The sequence below is a fragment of the Oncorhynchus keta genome, chromosome 1, assembly GCF_023373465.1.
Source record: "Oncorhynchus keta strain PuntledgeMale-10-30-2019 chromosome 1, Oket_V2, whole genome shotgun sequence".
Lineage (NCBI taxonomy): Eukaryota > Metazoa > Chordata > Actinopteri > Salmoniformes > Salmonidae > Oncorhynchus > Oncorhynchus keta.
In genome coordinates, this window is record NC_068421.1 from 90,141,897 (window position 1) to 90,164,671 (window position 22,775).

At 46.7% G+C, this 22,775-nt stretch overlaps 1 protein-coding gene across 14 annotated transcripts in view; it reads left to right on the plus strand.

Annotated features, from left to right (window-relative positions):
• The window catches only part of LOC118396031 (disks large homolog 1-like), a 356,822-nt gene that overhangs the window by 256,546 nt on the left and 77,501 nt on the right, over positions 1 to 22,775 (plus strand). For all 14 annotated transcript variants that reach the window (XR_008065634.1, XR_008065635.1, XR_008065654.1 and 11 more), the window contains 2 exons: positions 4,658 to 4,802; positions 10,428 to 10,554. Coding sequence is in view for 2 of the 14 variants with exons in the window: in XM_052464722.1 (XP_052320682.1) it covers positions 4,658 to 4,802; positions 10,428 to 10,554 (272 nt within the window). In the remaining 12 variants the exon portion in view is untranslated. The remainder of the gene's footprint in view (positions 1 to 4,657; positions 4,803 to 10,427; positions 10,555 to 22,775) is intronic.

Sequence of the window (22,775 nt, forward strand, 5' to 3'; positions counted from 1 at the left end):
GTGAAATGCTGAATACAACAGGTGTAGTAGACCTTAAAATGAAATGCTGAATACAACAGGTGTAGTAGACCTTAAAATGAAATGCTGAATACAACAGATGTAGGTAGACCTTACAGTGAAATGCTGAATACAACAGGTGTAGTAGACCTTACAGTGAAATGCTGAATACAACAGGTGTAGTAGACATAACAGTGAAATGCCGAATACAACAGGTGTAGTAGAACTTACAGTGAAATGCTGAATACAACAGGTGTAGTAGACATAACAGTGAAATGCCGAATACAACAGGTGTAGTAGAACTTACAGTGAAATGCTGAATACAACAGGTGTAGTAGAACTTACAGTGAAATGCTGAATACAACAGGTGTAGTAGAACTTACAGTGAAATGCTGAATACAACAGGTGTAGTAGACCTTAAAATGAAATGCTGAATACAACAGGTGTAGTAGACCTTAAAATGAAATGCTGAATACAACAGGTGTAGTAGACCTTACAGTGAAATGCTGAATACAACAGGTGTAGTAGAACTTACAGTGAAATGCTGAATACAACAGGTGTAGTAGACCTTACAGTGAAATGCTGAATACAACAGGTGTAGTAGACCTTCCAGTGAAATGCTGAATACAACATGTGTAGTAGACATTCCAGTGAAATGCTGAATACAACAGGTGTAGTAGCCCTTACAGTGAAATGCTGAATACAACAGGTGTAGTAGACCTTCCAGTGAAATGCTGAATACAACAGGTGTAGTAGACATTCCAGTGAAATGCTGAATACAACAGGTGTAGTAGACCTTCCAGTGAAATGCTGAATACAACAGGTGTAGTAGACCTTCCAGTGAAATGCTGAATACAACAGGTGTAGTAGACCTTCCAGTGAAATGCTGAATACAACAGGTGTAGTAGACCTTCCAGTGAAATGCTGAATACAACAGGTGTAGTAGACCTTACAGTGAAATGCTGAATACAACAGGTGTAGTAGACCTTACAGTGAAATGCTGAATACAACAGGTGTAGTAGACCTTCCAGTGAAATGCCGAATACAACAGGTGTAGTAGACCTTACAGTGAAATGCTGAATACAACAGGTGTAGTAGACCTTACAGTGAAATGCTGAATACAACAGGTGTAGTAGACCTTACAGTGAAATGCCGAATACAACAGGTGTAGTAGACCTTACAGTGAAATGCTGAATACAACAGGTGTAGTAGACCTTACAGTGAAATGCTGAATACAACAGGTGTAGTAGACATAACAGTGAAATGCCGAATACAACAGGTGTAGTAGACCTTAAAATGAAATGTTGAATACAACAGGTGTAGTAAACCTTACAGTGAAATGCTGAATACAACAGGTGTAGTAGACATAACAGTGAAATGCCGAATACAACAGGTGTGTAGAACTTACAGTGAAATGCTGAATACAACAGGTGTAGTAGACCTTCCAGTGAAATGCTGAATACAACAGGTGTAGTAGACCTTACAGTGAAATGCTGAATACAACAGGTGTAGTAGACCTTACAGTGAAATGCTGAATACAACAGGTGTAGTAGACCTTCCAGTGAAATGCCGAATACAACAGGTGTAGTAGACCTTAAAATGAAATGCTGAATACAACAGGTGTAGTAGACCTTAAAATGAAATGCTGAATACAACAGGTGTAGTAGACCTTACAGTGAAATGCTGAATACAACAGGTGTAGTAGAACTTACAGTGAAATGCTGAATACAACAGGTGTAGTAGCCCTTACAGTGAAATGCTGAATACAACAGGTGTAGTAGACCTTACAGTGAAATGCTGAATACAACATGTGTAGTAGACATTCCAGTGAAATGCTGAATACAACAGGTGTAGTAGCCCTTACAGTGAAATGCTGAATACAACAGGTGTAGTAGACCTTCCAGTGAAATGCTGAATACAACAGGTGTAGTAGACATTCCAGTGAAATGCTGAATACAACAGGTGTAGTAGACCTTACAGTGAAATGCTGAATACAACAGGTGTAGTAGACATAACAGTGAAATGCCGAATACAACAGGTGTAGTAGACCTTAAAGTGAAATGCTGAATACAACAGGTGTAGTAGACCTTACAGTGAAATGCTGAATACAACAGGTGTAGTAGACCTTACAGTGAAATGCTGAATACAACAGGTGTAGTAGACCTTACAGTGAAATGCTGAATACAACAGGTGTAGTAGACCTTCCAGTGAAATGCCGAATACAACAGGTGTAGTAGACCTTACAGTGAAATGCTGAATACAACAGGTGTAGTAGACCTTACAGTGAAATGCTGAATACAACCAGTGTTGTTAGACCTTACAGTGAAATGCTGAATACAACAGGTGTAGTAGACCTTACAGTGAAATGCTGAATACAACAGGTGTAGTAGACCTTACAGTGAAATGCTGAATACAACAGGTGTAGTAGACATAACAGTGAAATGCCGAATACAACAGGTGTAGTAGACCTTAAAATGAAATGTTGAATACAACAGGTGTAGTAGACCTTACAGTGAAATGCTGAATACAACAGGTGTAGTAGACATAACAGTGAAATGCCGAATACAACAGGTGTAGTAGAACTTACAGTGAAATGCTGAATACAACAGGTGTAGTAGACATAACAGTGAAATGCCGAATACAACAGGTGTAGTAGAACTTACAGTGAAATGCTGAATACAACAGGTGTAGGTAGACCTTACAGTGAAATGCTGAATACAACAGGTGTAGTAGAACTTACAGTGAAATGCTGAATACAACAGGTGTAGTAGAACTTACAGTGAAATGCTGAATACAACAGGTGTAGTAGACCTTAAAATGAAATGCTGAATACAACAGGTGTAGTAGACCTTAAAATGAAATGCTGAATACAACAGGTGTAGTAGACCTTACAGTGAAATGCTGAATACAACAGGTGTAGTAGACCTTACAGTGAAATGCTGAATACAACAGGTGTAGTAGACCTTACAGTGAAATGCTGAATACAACAGGTGTAGTAGACCTTACAGTGAAATGCTGAATACAACATGTGTAGTAGACATTCCAGTGAAATGCTGAATACAACAGGTGTAGTAGCCCTTACAGTGAAATGCTGAATACAACAGGTGTAGTAGACCTTACAGTGAAATGCTGAATACAACATGTGTAGTAGACATTCCAGTGAAATGCTGAATACAACAGGTGTAGTAGACCTTACAGTGAAATGCTGAATACAACAGGTGTAGTAGACCTTCCAGTGAAATGCTGAATACAACAGGTGTAGTAGACATTCCAGTGAAATGCTGAATACAACAGGTGTAGTAGACCTTACAGTGAAATGCTGAATACAACAGGTGTAGTAGACCTTACAGTGAAATGCCGAATACAACAGGTGTAGTAGACCTTACAGTGAAATGCTGAATACAACAGGTGTAGTAGACCTTACAGTGAAATGCTGAATACAACAGGTGTAGTAGACCTTACAGTGAAATGCCGAATACAACAGGTGTAGTAGACCTTACAGTGAAATGCTGAATACAACAGGTGTAGTAGACCTTACAGTGAAATGCTGAATACAACAGGTGTAGTAGACCTTACAGTGAAATGCCGAATACAACAGGTGTAGTAGACCTTACAGTGAAATGCTGAATACAACAGGTGTAGTAGACCTTACAGTGAAATGCTTACTTACAAGCCCTTAACCAACAATGCGGTTTTAATCAAATAAAATAAAAAGAGACAAAAATAACAAATGATGAAAGAGCAGTAGTAAATACAACAGCTGTGGCTATATATATATATATACATATATATATATATATATACATGGGGTACCGGTATGGAGTCAACTCGATTGGTTTGTAGGTACAGCAGTATCTCATTATGGGTTGGTTATTTGTGTGGAGTCTCACCATGTCCTCTTCTCTGGTAGATACAGTTTGGCGTTCGCTATCTCCACGTCTGTCTGTCAGTGTGTCATGTGACAATCGTCCAGAGACATCCCGTTGTACATCACAGTGATATATTATGGGATGTTTCTGGACGATTGTCAGGAAGTCAATTCAATTCCAGGGGCTTTATTGGCATGGGAAAACACGTGTTAACATTGCCAAAGCAAGTGAGGTAGATCATCTACAAAAGTGAAGTAAACAAGTCTCCCAAAGTTCCTCCAATCATCTTAAAGGTAATTCAGAAGTCGTCTACACTAATTGCCACAGTAGAGACTGATTCCTGATTGACTCTCCTGATCCAAATTACACAATGAGACTTTCCCTTTAATTCAGATGGAGATATTACCACCCCCGCCCCCGCCTTTCACACTACTGAGGAAAATAAAAGATTGGGATAGTTAGGAATTGTACAATTACTTAACATGTTATTCATAGCCAAAATGAGTGCAGGAAAGAAAGTTGGCTGGTTTTGATGGCACAGTGTCATGACGACCACATCATTTCATCTTTACCGTTGACTTGCTCAGGTCAGAGCACTAATCGCCTTACAATTTCACCTGATACAATAGCTTAACTTAACAAACCCTTAACTTAAAAAGATCCCCTTGAAGTACTTGACTTCGATTAAGTTAGATTGTGGCTTGTTTTGGAAACGATGGCAGTTGGTTTGCCTGACATGTCTCCTGTATATAACCAACTGATGAGCCGTCTGACTGCCCCCCCCCCTCCAGGTAAACAGCGCTTGCCTTGAGGAAGTGAGTCACGAGGATGCCGTGGCAGCCTTGAAAAACACCCCTGATGTGGTTTACTTGAAAGTGGCGAAGCCCACCAGTGTCTTCATGAACGACAGTTTCGCTCCCCCCGACATCACCAACTGTGAGTGCGCACACACACACACACACACACACACACACACACACACACACACACACACACACACACACACACACACATATTCAAGTACACACACATCCCATGGTTTCCAATTATCCCAGGGTAGCTGTGACAGCAGGGGAGTGTTCATCAGGACGTTTTGTTATGTTCAGATGCTAATAGACGATGTAGAATAAACATGCTTTTCTGACATGTAGCCTACAATATGGCTCTATCCGTGGCATTTCTACCTGCAACGTTTGGCTACCGAACGCGGCCTTGGTTATGTGAAGGGAGCCGTGTGGTGTGGAACTCCCACGGAGGGATGCTACATCGATACACAACTTCACAGAACTACAGACTCAAGCTAATCAATGAAAACATTATACATCTAGCTTCTCAAACGGATGCATGCTAAATGCTAGCAATCGTGTGTTGTTACCGTAGATAACCACTAGCAACCCATCAAAAAGGGGGTAAAATGCTAATTATTAGCTTCCCTGTGTTGTTACCATAGATAACCACTAGCAACCCATCAAAAAAGGGTTAAAATGCTAATTATTAGCTTCCCTGTGTTGTTACCATAGATAACCACTAGCAACCCATCAAAAAAGGGTTAAAATGCTAATTATTAGCTTCCCTGTGTTGTTACCATAGATAACCACTAGCATCCTCAAAGGGCTAATTTGCTAGTGGTCCAAGTTGTTATTGTATAAATTCTGTGTAAAGGGTCAGTAGTATTATGACAGAACATGTGTCTGTGGGTCTGAGAGGAATATAGGACAAAAGACAAATGTAATCATTAAGGCCACGCAGACCCAGCGTGTTGCTGGCTGCTGACCCCAATAGCTACAGCGCTAATCCAATGGGCACAGTGAGTTAGTGGGGAGGGAGTGCGTACAGTGGGCCTATATCTGGACCAATAGGCATTAGAATAGAGTTTACAGTAGTAGGTCCAATCTGAGCCAGACTCCTTATGAAGGAGGAAGGGTTCCTGTTTAGAAGCAGGGTGAATGGCTGGCTATTTAACTGTAGCTGAGTATACCGTGGGTGACCCACTGTCTGTCCCCCTGCCTGTAGCTGAGTATACCGTGGGTGACCCACTGTCTGTCCCCCTGCCTGTAGCTGAGTATACCGTGGGTGACCCACTGTCTGTCCCCCTGACTGTAGCTGAGTATACCGTGGGTGACCCACTGTCTGTCCCCCTGCCTGTAGCTGAGTATACCGTGGGTGACCCACTGTCTGTCCCCCTGACTAGCTGAGTATACCGTGGGTGACCCACTGTCTGTCCCCCTGACTGTAGCTGAGTATACCGTGGGTGACCCACTGTCTGTCCCCCTGACTGTAGCTGAGTATACCCCCACTGTCTGTCCCCCTGACTGTAGCTGAGTATACCGTGGGTGACCCACTGTCTGTCCCCCTGACTGTAGCTGAGTATACCGTGGGTGACCCACTGTCTGTCCCCCTGACTGTAGCTGAGTATACCGTGGGTGACCCACTGTCTGTCCCCCTGCCTGTAGCTGAGTATACCCCCCACTGTCTGTCCCCCTGCCTGTAGCTGAGTATACCGTGGGTGACCCACTGTCTGTCCCCCTGACTAGCTGAGTATACCGTGGGTGACCCACTGTCTGTCCCCCTGACTGTAGCTGAGTATACCGTGGGTGACCCACTGTCTGTCCCCCTGACTGTAGCTGAGTATACCGTGGGTGACCCACTGTCTGTCCCCCTGACTGTAGCTGAGTATACCGTGGGTGACCCACTGTCTGTCCCCCTGACTGTAGCTGAGTATACCGTGGGTGACCCACTGTCTGTCCCCCTGACTGTAGCTGAGTATACCGTGGGTGACCCACTGTCTGTCCCCCTGACTGTAGCTGAGTATACCGTGGGTGACCCACTGTCTGTCCCCCTGACTAGCTGAGTATACCGTGGGTGACCCACTGTCTGTCCCCCTGACTAGCTGAGTATACCGTGGGTGACCCACTGTCTGTCCCCCTGACTGTAGCTGAGTATACCGTGGGTGACCCACTGTCTGTCCCCCTGACTGTAGCTGAGTATACCGTGGGTGACCCACTGTCTGTCCCCCTGACTGTAGCTGAGTATACCGTGGGTGACCCACTGTCTGTCCCCCTGACTAGCTGAGTATACCGTGGGTGACCCACTGTCTGTCCCCCTGACTAGCTGAGTATACCGTGGGTGACCCACTGTCTGTCCCCCTGACTGTAGCTGAGTATACCGTGGGTGACCCACTGTCTGTCCCCCTGACTAGCTGAGTATACCGTGGGTGACCCACTGTCTGTCCCCCTGACTAGCTGAATATACCGTGGGTGACCCACTGTCTGTCCCCCTGACTGTAGCTGAGTATACCGTGGGTGACCCACTGTCTGCCCCCTGACTGTAGCTGAGTCTGGGTGTCCCTGTCCCCCTGACTGTAGCTGAGTATACCGTGGGTGACCCACTGTCTGTCCCCCTGACTGTAGCTGAGTATACCGTGGGTGACCCACTGTCTGTCCCCCTGACTAGCTGAGTATACCGTGGGTGACCCACTGTCTGTCCCCCTGACTAGCTGAGTATACCGTGGGTGACCTACTGTCTGTCCCCCTGACTAGCTGAGTATACCGTGGGTGACCCACTGTCTGTCCCCCTGACTGTAGCTGAGTATACCGTGGGTGACCCACTGTCTGTCCCCCTGACTGTAGCTGAGTATACCGTGGGTGACCCACTGTCTGTCCCCCTGACTAGCTGAGTATACCGTGGGTGACCCACTGTCTGTCCCCCTGACTAGCTGAGTATGCCGTGGGTGACCTACTGTCTGTCCCCCTGACTAGCTGAGTATACCGTGGGTGACCCACTGTCTGTCCCCCTGACTAGCTGAGTATACCGTGGGTGACCCACTGTCTGTCCCCCTGACTAGCTGAGTATACCGTGGGTGACCCACTGTCTGTCCCCCTGCCTAGCTGAGTATACCGTGGGTGACCCACTGTCTGTCCCCCTGACTAGCTGAGTATACCGTGGGTGACCCACTGTCTGTCCCCCTGACTAGCTGAGTATACCGTGGGTGACCCACTGTCTGTCCCGCTGACTAGCTGAGTATACCGTGGGTGACCCACTGTCTGTCCCCTGACTGTAGCTGAGTATACCGTGGGTGACCCACTGTCTGTCCCCCTGACTGTAGCTGAGTATACCGTGGGTGACCCACTGTCTGTCCCCCTGACTAGCTGAGTATACCGTGGGTGACCCACTGTCTGTCCCCCTGACTGACCGTGGGTGACCCACTGTCTGTCCCCCTGACTGTAGCTGAGTATACCGTGGGTGACCCACTGTCTGTCCCCCTGACTGTAGCTGAGTATACCGTGGGTGACCCACTGTCTGTCCCCCTGACTAGCTGAGTATACCGTGGGTGACCCACTGTCTGTCCCCCTGACTAGCTGAGTATACCGTGGGTGACCCACTGTCTGTCCCCCTGACTAGCTGAGTATACCGTGGGTGACCCACTGTCTGTCCCCCTGACTAGCTGAGTATACCGTGGGTGACCCACTGTCTGTCACCCTGACTAGCTGAGTATACCGTGGGTGACCCACTGTCTGTCCCGCTGACTAGCTGAGTATACCGTACTTTGTTGCCTATGGGGCCAGCCCTGTCTAGTACCAGGCAGAACGCTCCGTGTTGCCTATGGGGCCAGCCCTGTCTAGTACCAGGCAGAACGTTCCGTGTTGCCTATGGGGCCAGCCCTGTCTAGTACCAGGCAGAACGTTCCGTGTTGCCTATGGGGCCAGCCCCGTCTAGAACCAGGCAGAACGTTCCGTGTTGCCTATGGGGCCAGCCCCGTCTAGTACCAGGCAGAACGTTCCGTGTTGCCTATGGGGCCAGCCCTGTCTAGTACCAGGCAGAACGTTCCGTGTTGCCTATGGGGCCAGCCCTGTCTAGTACCAGGCAGAACGTTCCGTGTTGCCTATGGGCCAGCCCCGTCTAGTACCAGGCAGAACGTTCCGTGTTGCCTATGGGGCCAGCCCCGTCTAGAACCAGGCAGAACGTTCCGTGTTGCCTATGGGGCCAGCCCCGTCTAGTACCAGGCAGAACGTTCCGTGTTGCCTATGGGGCCAGCCCCGTCTAGAACCAGGCAGAACGTTCCGTGTTGCCTATGGGTCCAGCCCCGTCTAGAACCAGGCAGAACGTTCCGTGTTGCCTATGGGGCCAGCCCCGTCTAGTACCAGGCAGAACGTTCCGTGTTGCCTATGGGGCCAGCCCCGTCTAGTACCAGGCAGAACGTTCCGTGTTGCCTATGGGGCCAGCCCCGTCTAGAACCAGGCAGAACGTTCCGTGTTGCCTATGGGGCCAGCCCCGTCTAGAACCAGGCAGAACGTTCCGTGTTGCCTATGGGGCCAGCCCCGTCTAGTACCAGGCAGAATGTTCCGTGTTGCCTATGGGGCCAGCCCCGTCTAGAACCAGGCAGAACGTTCCGTGTTGCCTATGGGGCCAGCCCCGTCTAGAACCAGGCAGAACGTTCCGTGTTGCCTATGGGGCCAGCCCCGTCTAGTACCAGGCAGAACGTTCCGTGTTGCCTATGGGGCCAGCCCCGTCTAGTACCAGGCAGAACGTTCCGTGTTGCCTATGGGGCCAGCCCCGTCTAGAACCAGGCAGAAAGTTCCGTGTTGCCTATGGGGCCAGCCCCGTCTAGAACCAGGCAGAACGTTCCGTGTTGCCTATGGGGCCAGCCCCGCTAGTACCAGGCAGAACGTTCCGTGTTGCCTATGGGCCAGCCAGTACCAGGCAGAACGTTCCGTGTTGCCTATGGGGCCAGCCCGTCTAGAACCAGGCAGAACGTTCCGTGCCCTATGGGGCCAGCCCCGTCTAGTACCAGGCAGAACGTTCCGTGTTGCCTATGGGGCCAGCCCCGTCTAGTACCAGGCAGAACGTTCCGTGTTGCCTATGGGGCCAGCCCCGTCTAGAACGAGGCAGAACGTTCCGTGTTGCCTATGGGTCCAGCCCCGTCTAGAACCAGGCAGAACGTTCCGTGTTGCCTATGGGGCCAGCCCCGTCTAGTACCAGGCAGAACTTTCCGTGTTGCCTATGGGGCCAGCCCCGTCTAGTACCAGGCAGAACGTTCCGTGTTGCCTATGGGGCCAGCCCCGTCTAGTACCAGGCAGAACGTTCCGTGTTGCCTATGGGGCCAGCCCCGTCTAGTACCAGGCAGAACGTTCCGTGTTGCCTATGGGGCCAGCCCCGTCTAGAACCAGGCAGAACGTTCCGTGTTGCCTATGGGGCCAGTCCTGTCCAGTGTCAGGGGGAACGTTCCAGTATTTCACCTGGACAATGTTATTGATTGTTCTGTGGTGGTGCTTGTGCCATTGCTGAAGGTGGTCTTCATTGAAGGAGAGAACCTCCCCCTGTCAGAAGAGCCATAAAGCATGTGTTTTATAGTATCCTGCTTTGCCTCTGTCTGTACCAGGGTCGGCTCAACGTGAAGTTAGCGATTAGCCTAGCGCCTCCCTCACTAAGCAGCATTTTATCATTTTTTCTTAGCATTAGCCGCTAATGTTGACTCACTATCTATCTACACACTGAGGCGGAGACTCATTATATTGATACAGGGTGTGTGTGTGTGTGTGTGTGTGTGTGTTATTTCTCTAGCGTATTCCCCTCACATGGACAACCATATCAGCCCTTCCAACTACCTGAGCCGGCCCCATACCCCCGCCACGCCTGGACACTACTCCCCCGTCCCCAAGAGCATGCTAGGAGACGACGAGGTGACAAGGTAAACTGGGTGATGATACACACACAACATTTGATCCCTTTTCTTTTACAAAGCGTTAGATGTTCATACGTTTTGTTAGTGTTTGTGTTGGTTTATGAGTGTACTGGACAAAGGGAGTGCGGTGCCATTATTAGTTGCTGCTGCTGAGATTCATCAGTACCATGGTGAATGGGTCACTTTCCTTCTCTTGACTCTCAGTGGCTCTCAGTTATGGTGCTGTATCTCCCCTTAATCTGAGTTATGGTGCTGTATCTCCCCTTAATCTGAGTTATGGTGCTGTATCTCCTCCCCTTAATCTGAGTTATGGTGCTGTATCTCCTCCCCTTAATCTGAGTTATGGTGCTGCATCTCCTCCCCTTAATCTGAGTTATGGTGCTGTATCTCCTCCCCTTAATCTGAGTTATGGTGCTGTATCTCCTCCCCTTAATCTGAGTTATGGTGCTGTATCTCCTCCCCTTAATCTGCGTTATGGTGCTGCATCTCCTCCCCTTAATCTGAGTTATGGTGCTGTATCTCCTCCCCTTAATCTGAGTTATGGTGCTGTATCTCCTCCCCTTAATCTGAGTTATGGTGCTGTATCTCCTCCCCTTAATCTGAGTTATGGTGCTGTATGTAATCTGAGTTATGGTGCTGTATCTCCTCCCCTTAATCTGAGTATGGTGCTGTATCTGAGTTATGGTGCTGTATCTCCTCCCCTTAATCTGAGTTATGGTGCTGTATCTCCTCCCCTTAATCTGAGTTATGGTGCTGTATCTCCTCCCCTTAATCTGAGTTATGGTGCTGTATCTCCTCCCCTTAATCTGAGTTATGGTGCTGTATCTCCTCCCCTTAATCTGAGTTATGGTGCTGTATCTCCTCCCCTTAATCTGAGTTATGGTGCTGTATCTCCTCCCCTTAATCTGAGTTATGGTGCTGTATCTCCCCTTAATCTGAGTTATGGTGCTGTATCTCCTCCCCTTAATCTGAGTTATGGTGCTGTATCTCCTCCCCTTAATCTGAGTTATGGTGCTGTATATCCTTCCTCCTCTTTATCTGTCCTCTTTCTCTTCCCTCTTCCTCATCCATTTTTATCTTTTCCTCATCTCATCCTCATCTTCCTCCTCATCCAGTTATCCTGTATCTCTCCCTTAATCTGAGTTCAGCTATCCACCCCCTTCTGAGTTATTTCTTTTTCCTCTCCCACTGGTGCTGCATCCCCCTTAATCTGAGTTCTCTCTTTTTATGGTGCCTGCCCTCCCTTTCCTCTGAGTCTCTCTCTGCCTTCTCACTCTTTCTGCCCTCTCTATCTCTTCTCTCTCTCTCCTTCTCTCTCTTTCTCTCCCTCTCTCTCTCTCTCTCCTCTCTCTGCCTTCTCACTCTTTCTGCCCTATCTTTCCTCTCTCTCTCTCTGCCTTCTCACTCTTTCTGCCCTCTCTCTCTCTCTCTCTCTGCCTTCTCACTCTTTCTGCCCTCTCTCTCTCTCTCTCTCTCTCTCTGCCTTCTCACTCTTTCTGCCCTATCTTTCTCTCTCTCTCTGCCTTCTCACTCTTTCTGCCCTCTCTTTCTCTCTCTCTCTCTCTGCCTCTCTTTCTCTCTCTTCTGCCTTCTCTCTTTCTGCCTCTCTCACTCTCTCTCTCTGCCTTCTCACTGCTTTCTGCCCTCTCTCTTCTCTCTCTCTCTGCCTTCTCACTCTTTCTGCCCTCTTTCCTCTCTCTCTCTGCCTTCTCACTCTTGCCCTCTCTTTCCTCTCTCTCTCTGCCTTCTCACTCTTTCTGCCCTCTTTCTCTCTCTCTCTCTGCCTTCTCACTCTTTCTGCCCTATCTCTCTCTCTCTCTCTCTCTGCCCTCTCTCTCTCTCTGCCTTCTCACTCTCTCTGCCCTCTCTCTCTCCTTCTCTCTCTCTCTCTCTCTGCCTTCTCACTCTTTCTGCCATCTCTCTCTCTCTCTCTCTCTCTCTCTGCCTTCTCACTCTTTCTGCCCTATCTCTCTCTCTCTCTGCCTTCTCACTCTTTCTGCCATCTCTCTCTCTCTCTCTCCCTTCTCACTCTTTCTGTCATCTCTCTCTCTCTCTCTCTCTCTCTGCCTTCTCACTCTTTCTGCCCTCTCTCTCTCTCTCTCTCTGCCTTCTCACTCTTTCTGCCTCTCTCTCTCTCTCTGCCTTCTCACTCTTTCTGCCATCTCTCTCTCTCTCTCTCTCTCTGCCTTCTCACTCTTTCTGCCATCTCTCTCTCTCTCTCTCTCTGCCTTCTCACTCTTTCTGCCCTATCTCTCTCTCTCTCTGCCTTCTCACTCTTTCTGCCCTATCTCTCTCTCTCTGCCTTCTCACTCTTTCTGCCCTCTCTCTCTCTCTCTGCCTTCTCACTCTTTCTGCCCTCTCTTTCTCTCTCTCTCTCTGCCTTCTCACTCTTTCTGCTCTCTCTCTCTCTCTCTCTCTGCCTTCTCACTCTTTCTGCCCTATCTTTCCTCTCTCTCTCTGCCTTCTCACTCTTTCTGCCCTCTCTCTCTCTCTCTCTCTCTGCCTTCTCACTCTTTCTGCCATCTCTCTCTCTCTCTCTGCCTTCTCACTCTGTCTGCCCTATCTCTCTCTCTCTCTGCCTTCTCACTCTGTCTGCCCTCTCTCTCTCTCTCTCTCTGCCTTCTCACTCTTTCTGCCATCTCTCTCTCTCTCTCTCTGCCTTCTCACTCTTTCTGCCCTCTCTCTCTCTCTCTCTCTGCCTTCTCACTCTTTCTGCCCTCTCTCTCTCTCTCTCTGCCTTCTCACTCTTTCTGCCCTCTCTCTCTCTCTCTCTGCCTTCTCACTCTGTCTGCCCTCTCTCTCTCTGCCTTCTCACTCTGTCTGCCCTCTCTCTGTTGATGGAGCTGGCAGATGAAGTTATGGACGATGAATGGTTTTGAAGCTAATGAGAGGCCAGCTGTGTAACCTGGGGAGATATGGATATGTCTGGGAGGTGAGACTGATGAAGAGAGGGAGAGAGGGCGAAAGATGGGGGGAGAGAAAGATGCAGAGAAAGATTGAGAGCATGGCTAAGCTCTAGTCACCTTGGGCTGCTCAGTCCTGCCACAGCCAGAGATATACAGTGTTGTCATCAGTGGGAACAGACTGCCTGACCACAGCAGGGACCACAACACCTCTGTCTCTCAGCCTTCAACCAACACATCCATTGGGCCTTACAGACAGAGGCAGACACTAAATGGGATTAATAGATCCTTGTTTTTTTCCGTTCTACACACACACACACACACACACACACACACACACACACACACACACACACACACACACACACACACACACACATGCAGACAAACACACACTGAGGCGCGTTGCCAAATGTCTTGTCACTCTGCTTGGCTCCCTCTCCACGCTTTCTGTTGCTGTGAGCCATGAAATGAGAAAGAAAGAGGAGACAGAAAGAGGCAGCAGGTTTGTTCTTAGTTGACATTCAGACAGGCTGTATGAAAGAGGGACAGGGGGAGATGGATAGCTAGGGACAGAGGGAGGGACAGAGGGAGATGGATAGCTAGGGACAGAGGGAGATGGATAGCTAGGGACAGAGGGAGATGGATAGCTAGGGACAGAGGGAGATGGATAGCTAGGGACAGAGGGAGATGGATAGCTAGGGACAGAGGGAGATGGATAGCAGAGGGAGATAGGGACAGAGGGAGATGGGTAGCTAGGGACAGAGGGAGATGGATAGCTAGGGACAGAGGGAGGGACAGAGGGAGATGGATAGCTAGGGACAGAGGGAGATGGATAGCTGGAGGGACAGAGGGAGGGACAGAGAGAGATGGATAGCTAGGGACAGAGGGAGATGGATAGCTAGGGACAGATGGAGGGGACAGAGGGAGATGGATAGCTAGGGACAGAGGAGGGAGATGGATAGCTAGGGACAGAGGGAGATGGATAGCTAGGGACAGAGGGAGATGGATAGCTAGGGACAGAGGGAGATGGATAGCTAGGGACAGAGGGAGGGAGGGACAGAGGGAGAGATGGATAGCTAGGGACAGAGGGAGATGGATAGCTAGGGACAGAGGGAGGGACAGAGAGAGATGGATAGCTAGGGACAGAGGGAGGGACAGAGGGGAGATGGATAGCTAGGGACAGAGGGAGATGGATAGCTAGGGACAGAGGGAGATGGATATAGCTAGGGACAGAGGGAGATGGATAGCTAGGGACAGAGGGAGATGGATAGCTAGGGACAGAGGGAGGGACAGAGAGAGATGGATAGCTAGGGACAGAGGGAGGGACAGAGGGAGATGGATAGCTAGGGACCGAGAGAGGGACAGAGGGAGGGACAGAGAGAGATGGATAGCTAGGGACAGAGGGAGATGGATAGCTAGGGACCGAGAGAGGGACAGAGAGAGGGACAAAGAGAGGGACAGAGGGAGGGACAGAGGGAGATGTACTCCAGACAGCAGTGTAAATGGATCCCTTGGAGGTCTCCTCTCTCAGCTAAACGCATAAACTGGCGATGTGACAGTTACTAACTTCTGTCTGGGTTACTTCTGTTACCTGAGGAGTTCTCACAAGCTCTGCCTTTTGTTGGCGCACGTTTTGGCTTTTGTATGAGTCTGTGTGTGCGTGTTTGTATGTGGGGCATTTCCACGGTAACAGAATGACACTGATCCTCATGTTTTTTACTTTCAAATGTATGTCAAACAAAAACCAACGATTGCAACGTTAAACAAACCACACACCTCTATGAACAAGGACAACTTGTAACAATTTACACTGAACATTTTTACAAAAACACCAGAAGACCAGTGCAGATTCAAAGTATGTAAACAGAAGGACTGTTTGTGAACTGTTTGTCAACTGTTTGTCAACTGTTTGTCAACTGTTTGTCAACTGTTTGTCAACTGTTTGTCAACTGTTTGTCAACTGTTTGTCGTCATTCTGCTGCCACACTTTGTATCTGCACTGTCCCATGTTTTCCATCAGCTCCACTTCATGAATGAACTGGGCTTCTTTTCATTTCAAACGTTTCGATTCGCTAGTCAGAAACGTCTGTACAGCCTTCTCGCGCTAGAACAAACGACACGACTCTTCTAGAGATCTATTGATGGGACAGGCGCCTGTCAATCACAAAGCCAGTGACGTGAAACACTGCTGGTTTGTCAGTCTGCTGTCGGTCCCGCCTACCTGTGTTATTTTAGTGAACTGTGGTTGGCTGCTGCCAAATGTACTTTCACAGAGGGAGATCATGGTGTTTATTCATCCTCTCGTCTCCCAGGTAATGTAAGAGGTTAACAAATGACTTGAAATCCACTTAATTATTGTTTTGTGGCACATTCATCTATTTTTCTTTTGTGTGTTTCATAGCCTGTGCACCCCGACTTCGTGGCTCTTGGGCTATCTAGTGTTCTTTGATTGATGACCAAACAGCTCGTGTTGACTCGTTTATAAAAGGTGCCCAGCTGACTGGATAAAGTACATCTCCCTTTGCCATTCAGAAATCATACAACGCAGTTACAGTCGGAGGTTTACATACACCTTAGCCAACTACATTTCAACTCAGTTTTTCCACAAGTCCTGATATTTAATCCCAGTAAAAATGTACTTCCTGTCTCAGGTCAGTTAGGATCACCACTTTATGTTAAGAATGTGAAATGTCAGAATAATAGTAGAGAGAATTATTTATTTAAGCTTTTATTTATTTCATCACATTCCCAGTGGGTCAGAAGTTTACATACACATACAGTACACAATTAGTATTTGGTAGCATTGCCTTCAAATTGTTTAACTTGGGTCAAACGTTTCGGGTAGCCCTCCACAAGCTTCCCACGGTAATTTGGGTGAATTTTGGCCTATTCCTCCTGACAGAGCTGGTGTAACTGAGTCAGGTTTGTAGGCCTCCTTGCTCGCACACACTTTTTCAGTTCTGCCCACAAATTTTCAATAGGGTTGAGTTCAGGGCTTTGTGATGGCCACTCCAATACCTTGACTTTGTTGTCCTTAAGCCATTTTGCCACAACTTTGGATGTATGCTTGGGGTTATTGTCCATTTGGAAGACCCATTTGCGACCAAGCTTTAACTTCCTGACTGATGTCTTGAGATGCTGTGTCAATATATCCACGTAATTTCCTCCCTCATGATGCCATCTATTTTGTGAAGTGCACCATCCCTCCTGCAGCAAAGCAGAACGCGTCTCCTTCCTGAGCGGTATGATGGCTGCGTGGTCTCATGGTGTTTATACTTGCGTACTATTGTTTGTACAGATGAACGTGGTACCTTCAGGCGTTTGGAAATTGCTCCCGAGAATGAACCAGACTTGTGGAGGTCTACAATTTATTTTCTGAGGTCTTGGCTGATTTCTTTTGATTTTCCCATGATGTCAAGCAAAGAGGCACTGGGTTTGAAGGTTTTCACCTCCACTGACTCAAATTATGTCAATTAGCCTATCAGCTTGGCTGATTTCTTTTGAAGAGGCACACTGGTTTGATGGACTTGAAATACTCCACGTGGTCTCATGGTGTTTATACTTTCTAAAGACATACATATTTTCTTGTACAGATGTCAACTTAGTGGTACCTTCAGGCAGTTTATAAGTGAAATAATCTGTCTTTAAACAATTGTTGGAAAAAGGAATACATAAAGTAGATGTCCAGACTTGACAAACTACAGTTTGTTAACAGGAGAATTTATTTTGAAAAATGAGTCTTAATAACTCTGTATGTAAACTTCTGACTTTTGACCATTTTCCCATGATCTCAAGTGATCAAAGATCTTATTTGTATTTTCCTGGGATTCACTGGGTGGTTTGAAGGACTCTTCAGTGTAGCTTAGTGAAATACAGAGACTCTTCAGTGTAGCCTAGTGATCATTACAGAGACTCTTCAGTGTAGCAATGACATCAGAACTTATGTCAATTAGCCTATCAGAATCACTTTCAGTAAAGACATAACATAATTTTCTGGAAATTACAGAGACTCTTGTGTAGCCATCATTACTGTTTAAGCCTAGAGACACAGTTACAGACACTCTTCAGTAGCCTATGATAATTACAAACTCTTCAGTGACCTAGTGATCACTGGAATTGTTCAGTGTACAGTGATCATTATAAGTGAAATAATCTGTCTGTAGCCTAGTGATCATTACAGAGAATTGTGTGGAAAAAGCCTAGTGATCATTACAGAGACTCTTCAGTGTCACATTAAGAGTAGATGTCCTCAGCCTAGTGGTCATTACAGAGACTCTTCAGTGTAGCTTGATCAAAACTATAGTTTGTTATCAAGACATTTGTGGAGTAGCCTAGTGGTTGAAAAATGAGTTTTAATTAACTCTGTGTAGCCTAGTGTAAACTTACAGACTCTTCAGTGTAGCCTGTAGAGACTCTTCATGATCATTGTAGAGAATTCAGTGTAGCCTAGTGATCATTACAGAGACTGTATCTCAGAGACTAGTGTAGCCTAGTGATCATTACAGAGACTCTTCAGTGTAGCCTGTGATTTACAGGACTCTTCAGTGTAGCCTAGTGACTTGCTAGTGATCATTACAGAGACTCTTCATTACAGAGACTCTTCAGTGTAGCCTAGTGATCATTACAGAGACTCTTCAGTGTAGCCTCTTCAGTGATCATTACAGAGACTCTTCAGTGTAGCCTAGTGATCATTACAGAGACTCTTCAGTGTAGCCTAGTGATCATTACAGAGACTCTTCAGTGTAGCCTAGTGATCATTACAGAGACTCTTCAGTGTAGCCTAGTGATCATTACAGAGACTCTTCAGTGTAGCCTAGTGATCATTACAGAGACTCTTCAGTGTAGCCTAGTGATCATTACAGAGACTCTTCAGTGTAGCCTAGTGATCATTACAGAGACTCTTCAGTGTAGCCTAGTGATCATTACAGAGACTCTTCAGTGTAGCCTAGTGATCATTACAGAGACTCTTCAGTGTAGCCTAGTGATCATTACAGAGACTCTTCAGTGTAGCCTAGTGATCATTACAGAGACTCTTCAGTGTAGCCTAGTGATCATTACAGAGACTCTTCAGTGTAGCCTAGTGATCATTACAGAGACTCTTCAGTGTAGCCTAGTGATCATTACAGAGACTCTTCAGTGTAGCCTAGTGATCATTACAGAGACTCTTCAGTGTAGCCTAGTGATCATTACAGAGACTCTTCAGTGTAGCCTAGTGATCATTACAGAGACTCTTCAGTGTAGCCTAGTGATCATTACAGACACTCTTCAGTGTAGCCTAGTGATCATTACAGAGACTCTTCAGTGTAGCCTAGTGATCATTACAGAGACTCTTCAGTGTAGCCTAGTGATCATTAGAGACTCTTCAGTGTAGCCTAGTGATCATTACAGAGACTCTTCAGTGTAGCCTAGTGATCATTGTAGACTCTTCAGTGTAGCCTAGTGATCATTACAGACACTCTTCAGTGTAGCCTAGTGATCATTACAGATTACAGACTCTTCAGTGATCATAGAGACTCTTCAGTGTAGCCTAGTGATCATTACAGACACTCTTCAGTGTAGCACAGTGATCATTACAGACACTCTTCAGTGTAGCCTAGTGATCATTACAGAGACTCTTCAGTGTAGCCTAGTGATCATTACAGAGACTCTTCAGTGTAGCACAGTGATCATTACAGACACTCTTCAGTGTAGCACAGTGATCATTACAGACACTCTTCAGTGTAGCCTAGTGATCATTACAGACACTCTTCAGTGTAGCCCAGTGATCATTACAGACACTCTTCAGTGTAGCCTAGTGATCATTACAGACACTCTTCAGTGTAGCACAGTGATCATTACAGACACTCTTCAGTGTAGCCTAGTGATGTGATGTGTTTGCAAACGAACAGCTCTTTTTTGAATGGATCTTTTAGGTGAATTGCATCAGTGAAAGAGACATTAATTTTGCTCCCTAATTTCCCTACTGTTAGAATACTACTGCTGTTTGGTTGTTTTACCTTTATTTAACGAGGTCAATTTAAGAACAAATTCTTATTTACAATGACGGCCAAACCCGGACGGACGCTGGGCCCATTGTGCGCCGCCTTGTCAACTGACAACACACTGAATTCATACATTTTCAGTAATCTTTCTACTCAATACTTCCACTTTACCAATCTGAAAGCTTTTAAATGATATCCATTTCATCTGTTTATCTTTTCCACTGAGGAAGATGTCTCATGGTAGGGTGGGGTATGCAAAATATGTCGACATTGAGCATCTTTACCTCCTTTGGCACCCGGGTCCAAAAAGGCACTTTCTGAACCCTTCTACAAATATGTTCAAATCAAAAGGGGTGCTGTCAAAAAGGGATTGAATTTAAGTGAATTTAACCTCGAGGCATTAGAGGCCACCAAAATAGAGCTAGTTCTGCAATGTTTCTACCGCGGGGGGCCAGATCTCCATCTCTCATTAGAGGCCACCAAAATAGAGCTAGTTCTGATATGTTTCTACTGCGGGGGGCCAGATTTCCATCTCTCATTAGAGGCCACCAAAATAGAGCTAGTTCTGCAATGTTTCTACCGCGGGGGGCCAGATCTCCATCTCTCATTAGAGGCCACCAAAATAGAGCTAGTTCTGATGTTCTGTTTCCATCTCTCATTAGGGCCACCAAAATAGAGCTGCTTGTTCTGTTCCATCTCTCATTAGAGGCCACCAAAATAGAGCTAGTTCTGATATGTTTCTGCCGCGGGGGGTCATATTGCGGGGGGCCAGATTTCCATCTCTCATTAGAGGCCACCAAAATAGAGCTAGTTCTGCAATGTTTCTACCGCGGGGGGCCAGATCTCCATCTCTCATTAGAGGCCACCAAAATAGAGCTAGTTCTGATATGTTTCTACCGCGGGGGGCCAGATTTCCATCTCTCATTAGAGGCCACCAAAATAGAGCTAGTTCTGCAATGTTTCTTCCCCGGGGGGCCAGATCTCCATGGCTGGCTACTTGTTCTGTTTGGCTGGCTACTTGTTATGTTTGGCTGGCTACTTGTTCTGTTTGGCTGGCTACTTGTTCTGTTTGGCTGGCTACTTGTTCTGTTTGGCTGGCTGCTTGTTATGTTTGGCTGGCTGCTTGTTCTGTTTGGCTGGCTGCTTGTTATGTTTGGCTGGCTGCTTGTTCTGTTTGGCTGGCTACTTGTTCTGTTTGGCTGGCTGCTTGTTCTGTTTGGCTGGCTGCTTGTTATGTTTGGCTGCTTGTTATGTTTGGCTGGCTGCTTGTTCTGTTTGGCTGGCTGCTTGTTATGTTTGGCTGGCTGCTTGTTCTGTTTGGCTGGTTTGCTTGTTCTGTTTGGCTGGCTGCTTGTTCTGTTTGGCTTGTTATGTTTGGCTGGCTACTTGTTCTGTTTGGCTGGCTACTTGTTTGTTCTGTTTGTTATGCTGGCTGGCTTTGTTATGTTTGGCTGGCTACTTGTTCTGTTTGGCTGGCTGCTTGTTATGTTTGGCTGGCTGCTTGTTCTGTTTGGCTGGCTGCTTGTTCTGTTTGGCTGGCTACTTGTTATGTTTGGCTGGCTGCTTGTTCTGTTTGGCTGGCTACTTGTTCTGTTTGGCTGGCTACTTGCTCTGTTTGGCTGGCTACTTGTTCTGTTGTATGGTTTGTTTAACTCAACATTCCTTGGTGTGTGTGTGTGTGTGTGTGTGTGTGTGTGTGTGTGTGTGTGTGTGTGTGTGTGTGTGTGTGTGTGTGTGTGTGTGTGTGTGTGTGTGTGTGTGTGCGTGTGACTGTGTGTGTGTGTGACTGTGTGTGTGTGTGACTGTGTGTGTGTGTGACTGTGTGTGTGTGACTGTGTGTGTGGGGCATTAAGAGACAGTGAGTGACCCGGGCAGATGGAGAGCAGTGCCACGACGGGGTGATAGAGTTGTATGGTTATACAGCGATGTAGCCCCAGGCCTCCATTCTACCATATTTAATCCACTTTATTGGAGGGATTTAAGGCCGGGACTCAGCGGAACTGCATCACCCAACAGACGTCACAACGGTTACCAAAACCCGCGTCACACCGCCATCCGCACCCTGCGTGTACACCAGGACTGGACCAATAGCTGAATTTCATTTGGAATAAATCTGATAAGCTTTTAGATCCTTCCCTCACACCATCCAGTCTAATGCTCATGTTCATTCTCTCATTGTGTAGAGAGAGGCTACATCTTGCAGGGAAGCTGGCATGCCATTCTCCCCGGGATTATGTTGTCCCTGTGTTATATAATCTTATTGATATTGAATAGCATATATCTAATGATAATATCAGAGTTTTTAAATGATATTCTAGTGTTGAGATGTCAGTGTCGTAATATAGAGGAAAGCGGACTGGGGTAGTGGAAGTAAAGGTGCTGAACATAATGACTGTGTGGCAGTGCCCTCTGCTGGCCGCTCCATGCCAATGCTGCCTTCAACTGAACAAATAGACCAAACAGAAATGTGTAATGTCCATGATCACCACTAGAGAGAACGCTACTTCCAATGATAAGACTGGAGGAACGAAACTTCACCTTTTTGGTTCTGTGGGTGTTTCAGGAAGCCTTCGGCTTTAACTGTGTCTGAGTGTGTAACAGGGTGTACTGTTACTGTGTGGGTGTGTGGGTGTGTGTGTGTGGGTGGGTGGGTGTATATGTATGTATATATATAGTGTGTGTGTTTCAGGAAGCCTTCGGCTGGGCTTTAACTGTGTCTGAGTGTGTAACAGGGTGTACTGTTACTGTGTGTGTGTGTGTGTGTGTGTGTGTGTGTGTGTGTGTGTGTGTGTGTGTGTGTGTGTGTGTGTGGGTGGGTGTATATGTATGTATATATATAGTGTGTGTGTTTCAGGAAGCCTTCGGCTGGGCTTTAACTGTGTCTGAGTGTGTAACAGGGTGTACTGTTACTGTGTGTGGGTGGGTGTGTGTGTGTGTGTGTGTGGATGGGTGTATATGTATGTATATATATAGTGTGTGTGTTTCAGGAAGCCTTCGGCTGGGCTTTAACTGTGAGTGTGTAACAGGGTGTACTGTTACTGTGTGTGGGTGGGTGTGTGTGTGTGTGGGTGGGTGGGTGTATGTATGTATATATATAGTGTGTGTGTTTCAGGAAGCCTTCGGCTGGGCTTTAACTGTGTCTGAGTGTGTAACAGGGTGTATTGTTACTGTGTGGGTGTGTGTGTGTATGTATATATATATAGTGTGTGTGTTTAATAATGTGTATAATAGTGTATATATATATATATATAATGTGTGTTTGTATATATAATAGTGTATATATATATATATATATATATAATGTGTATAATAGTGTATATATATATATATAATGTGTGTT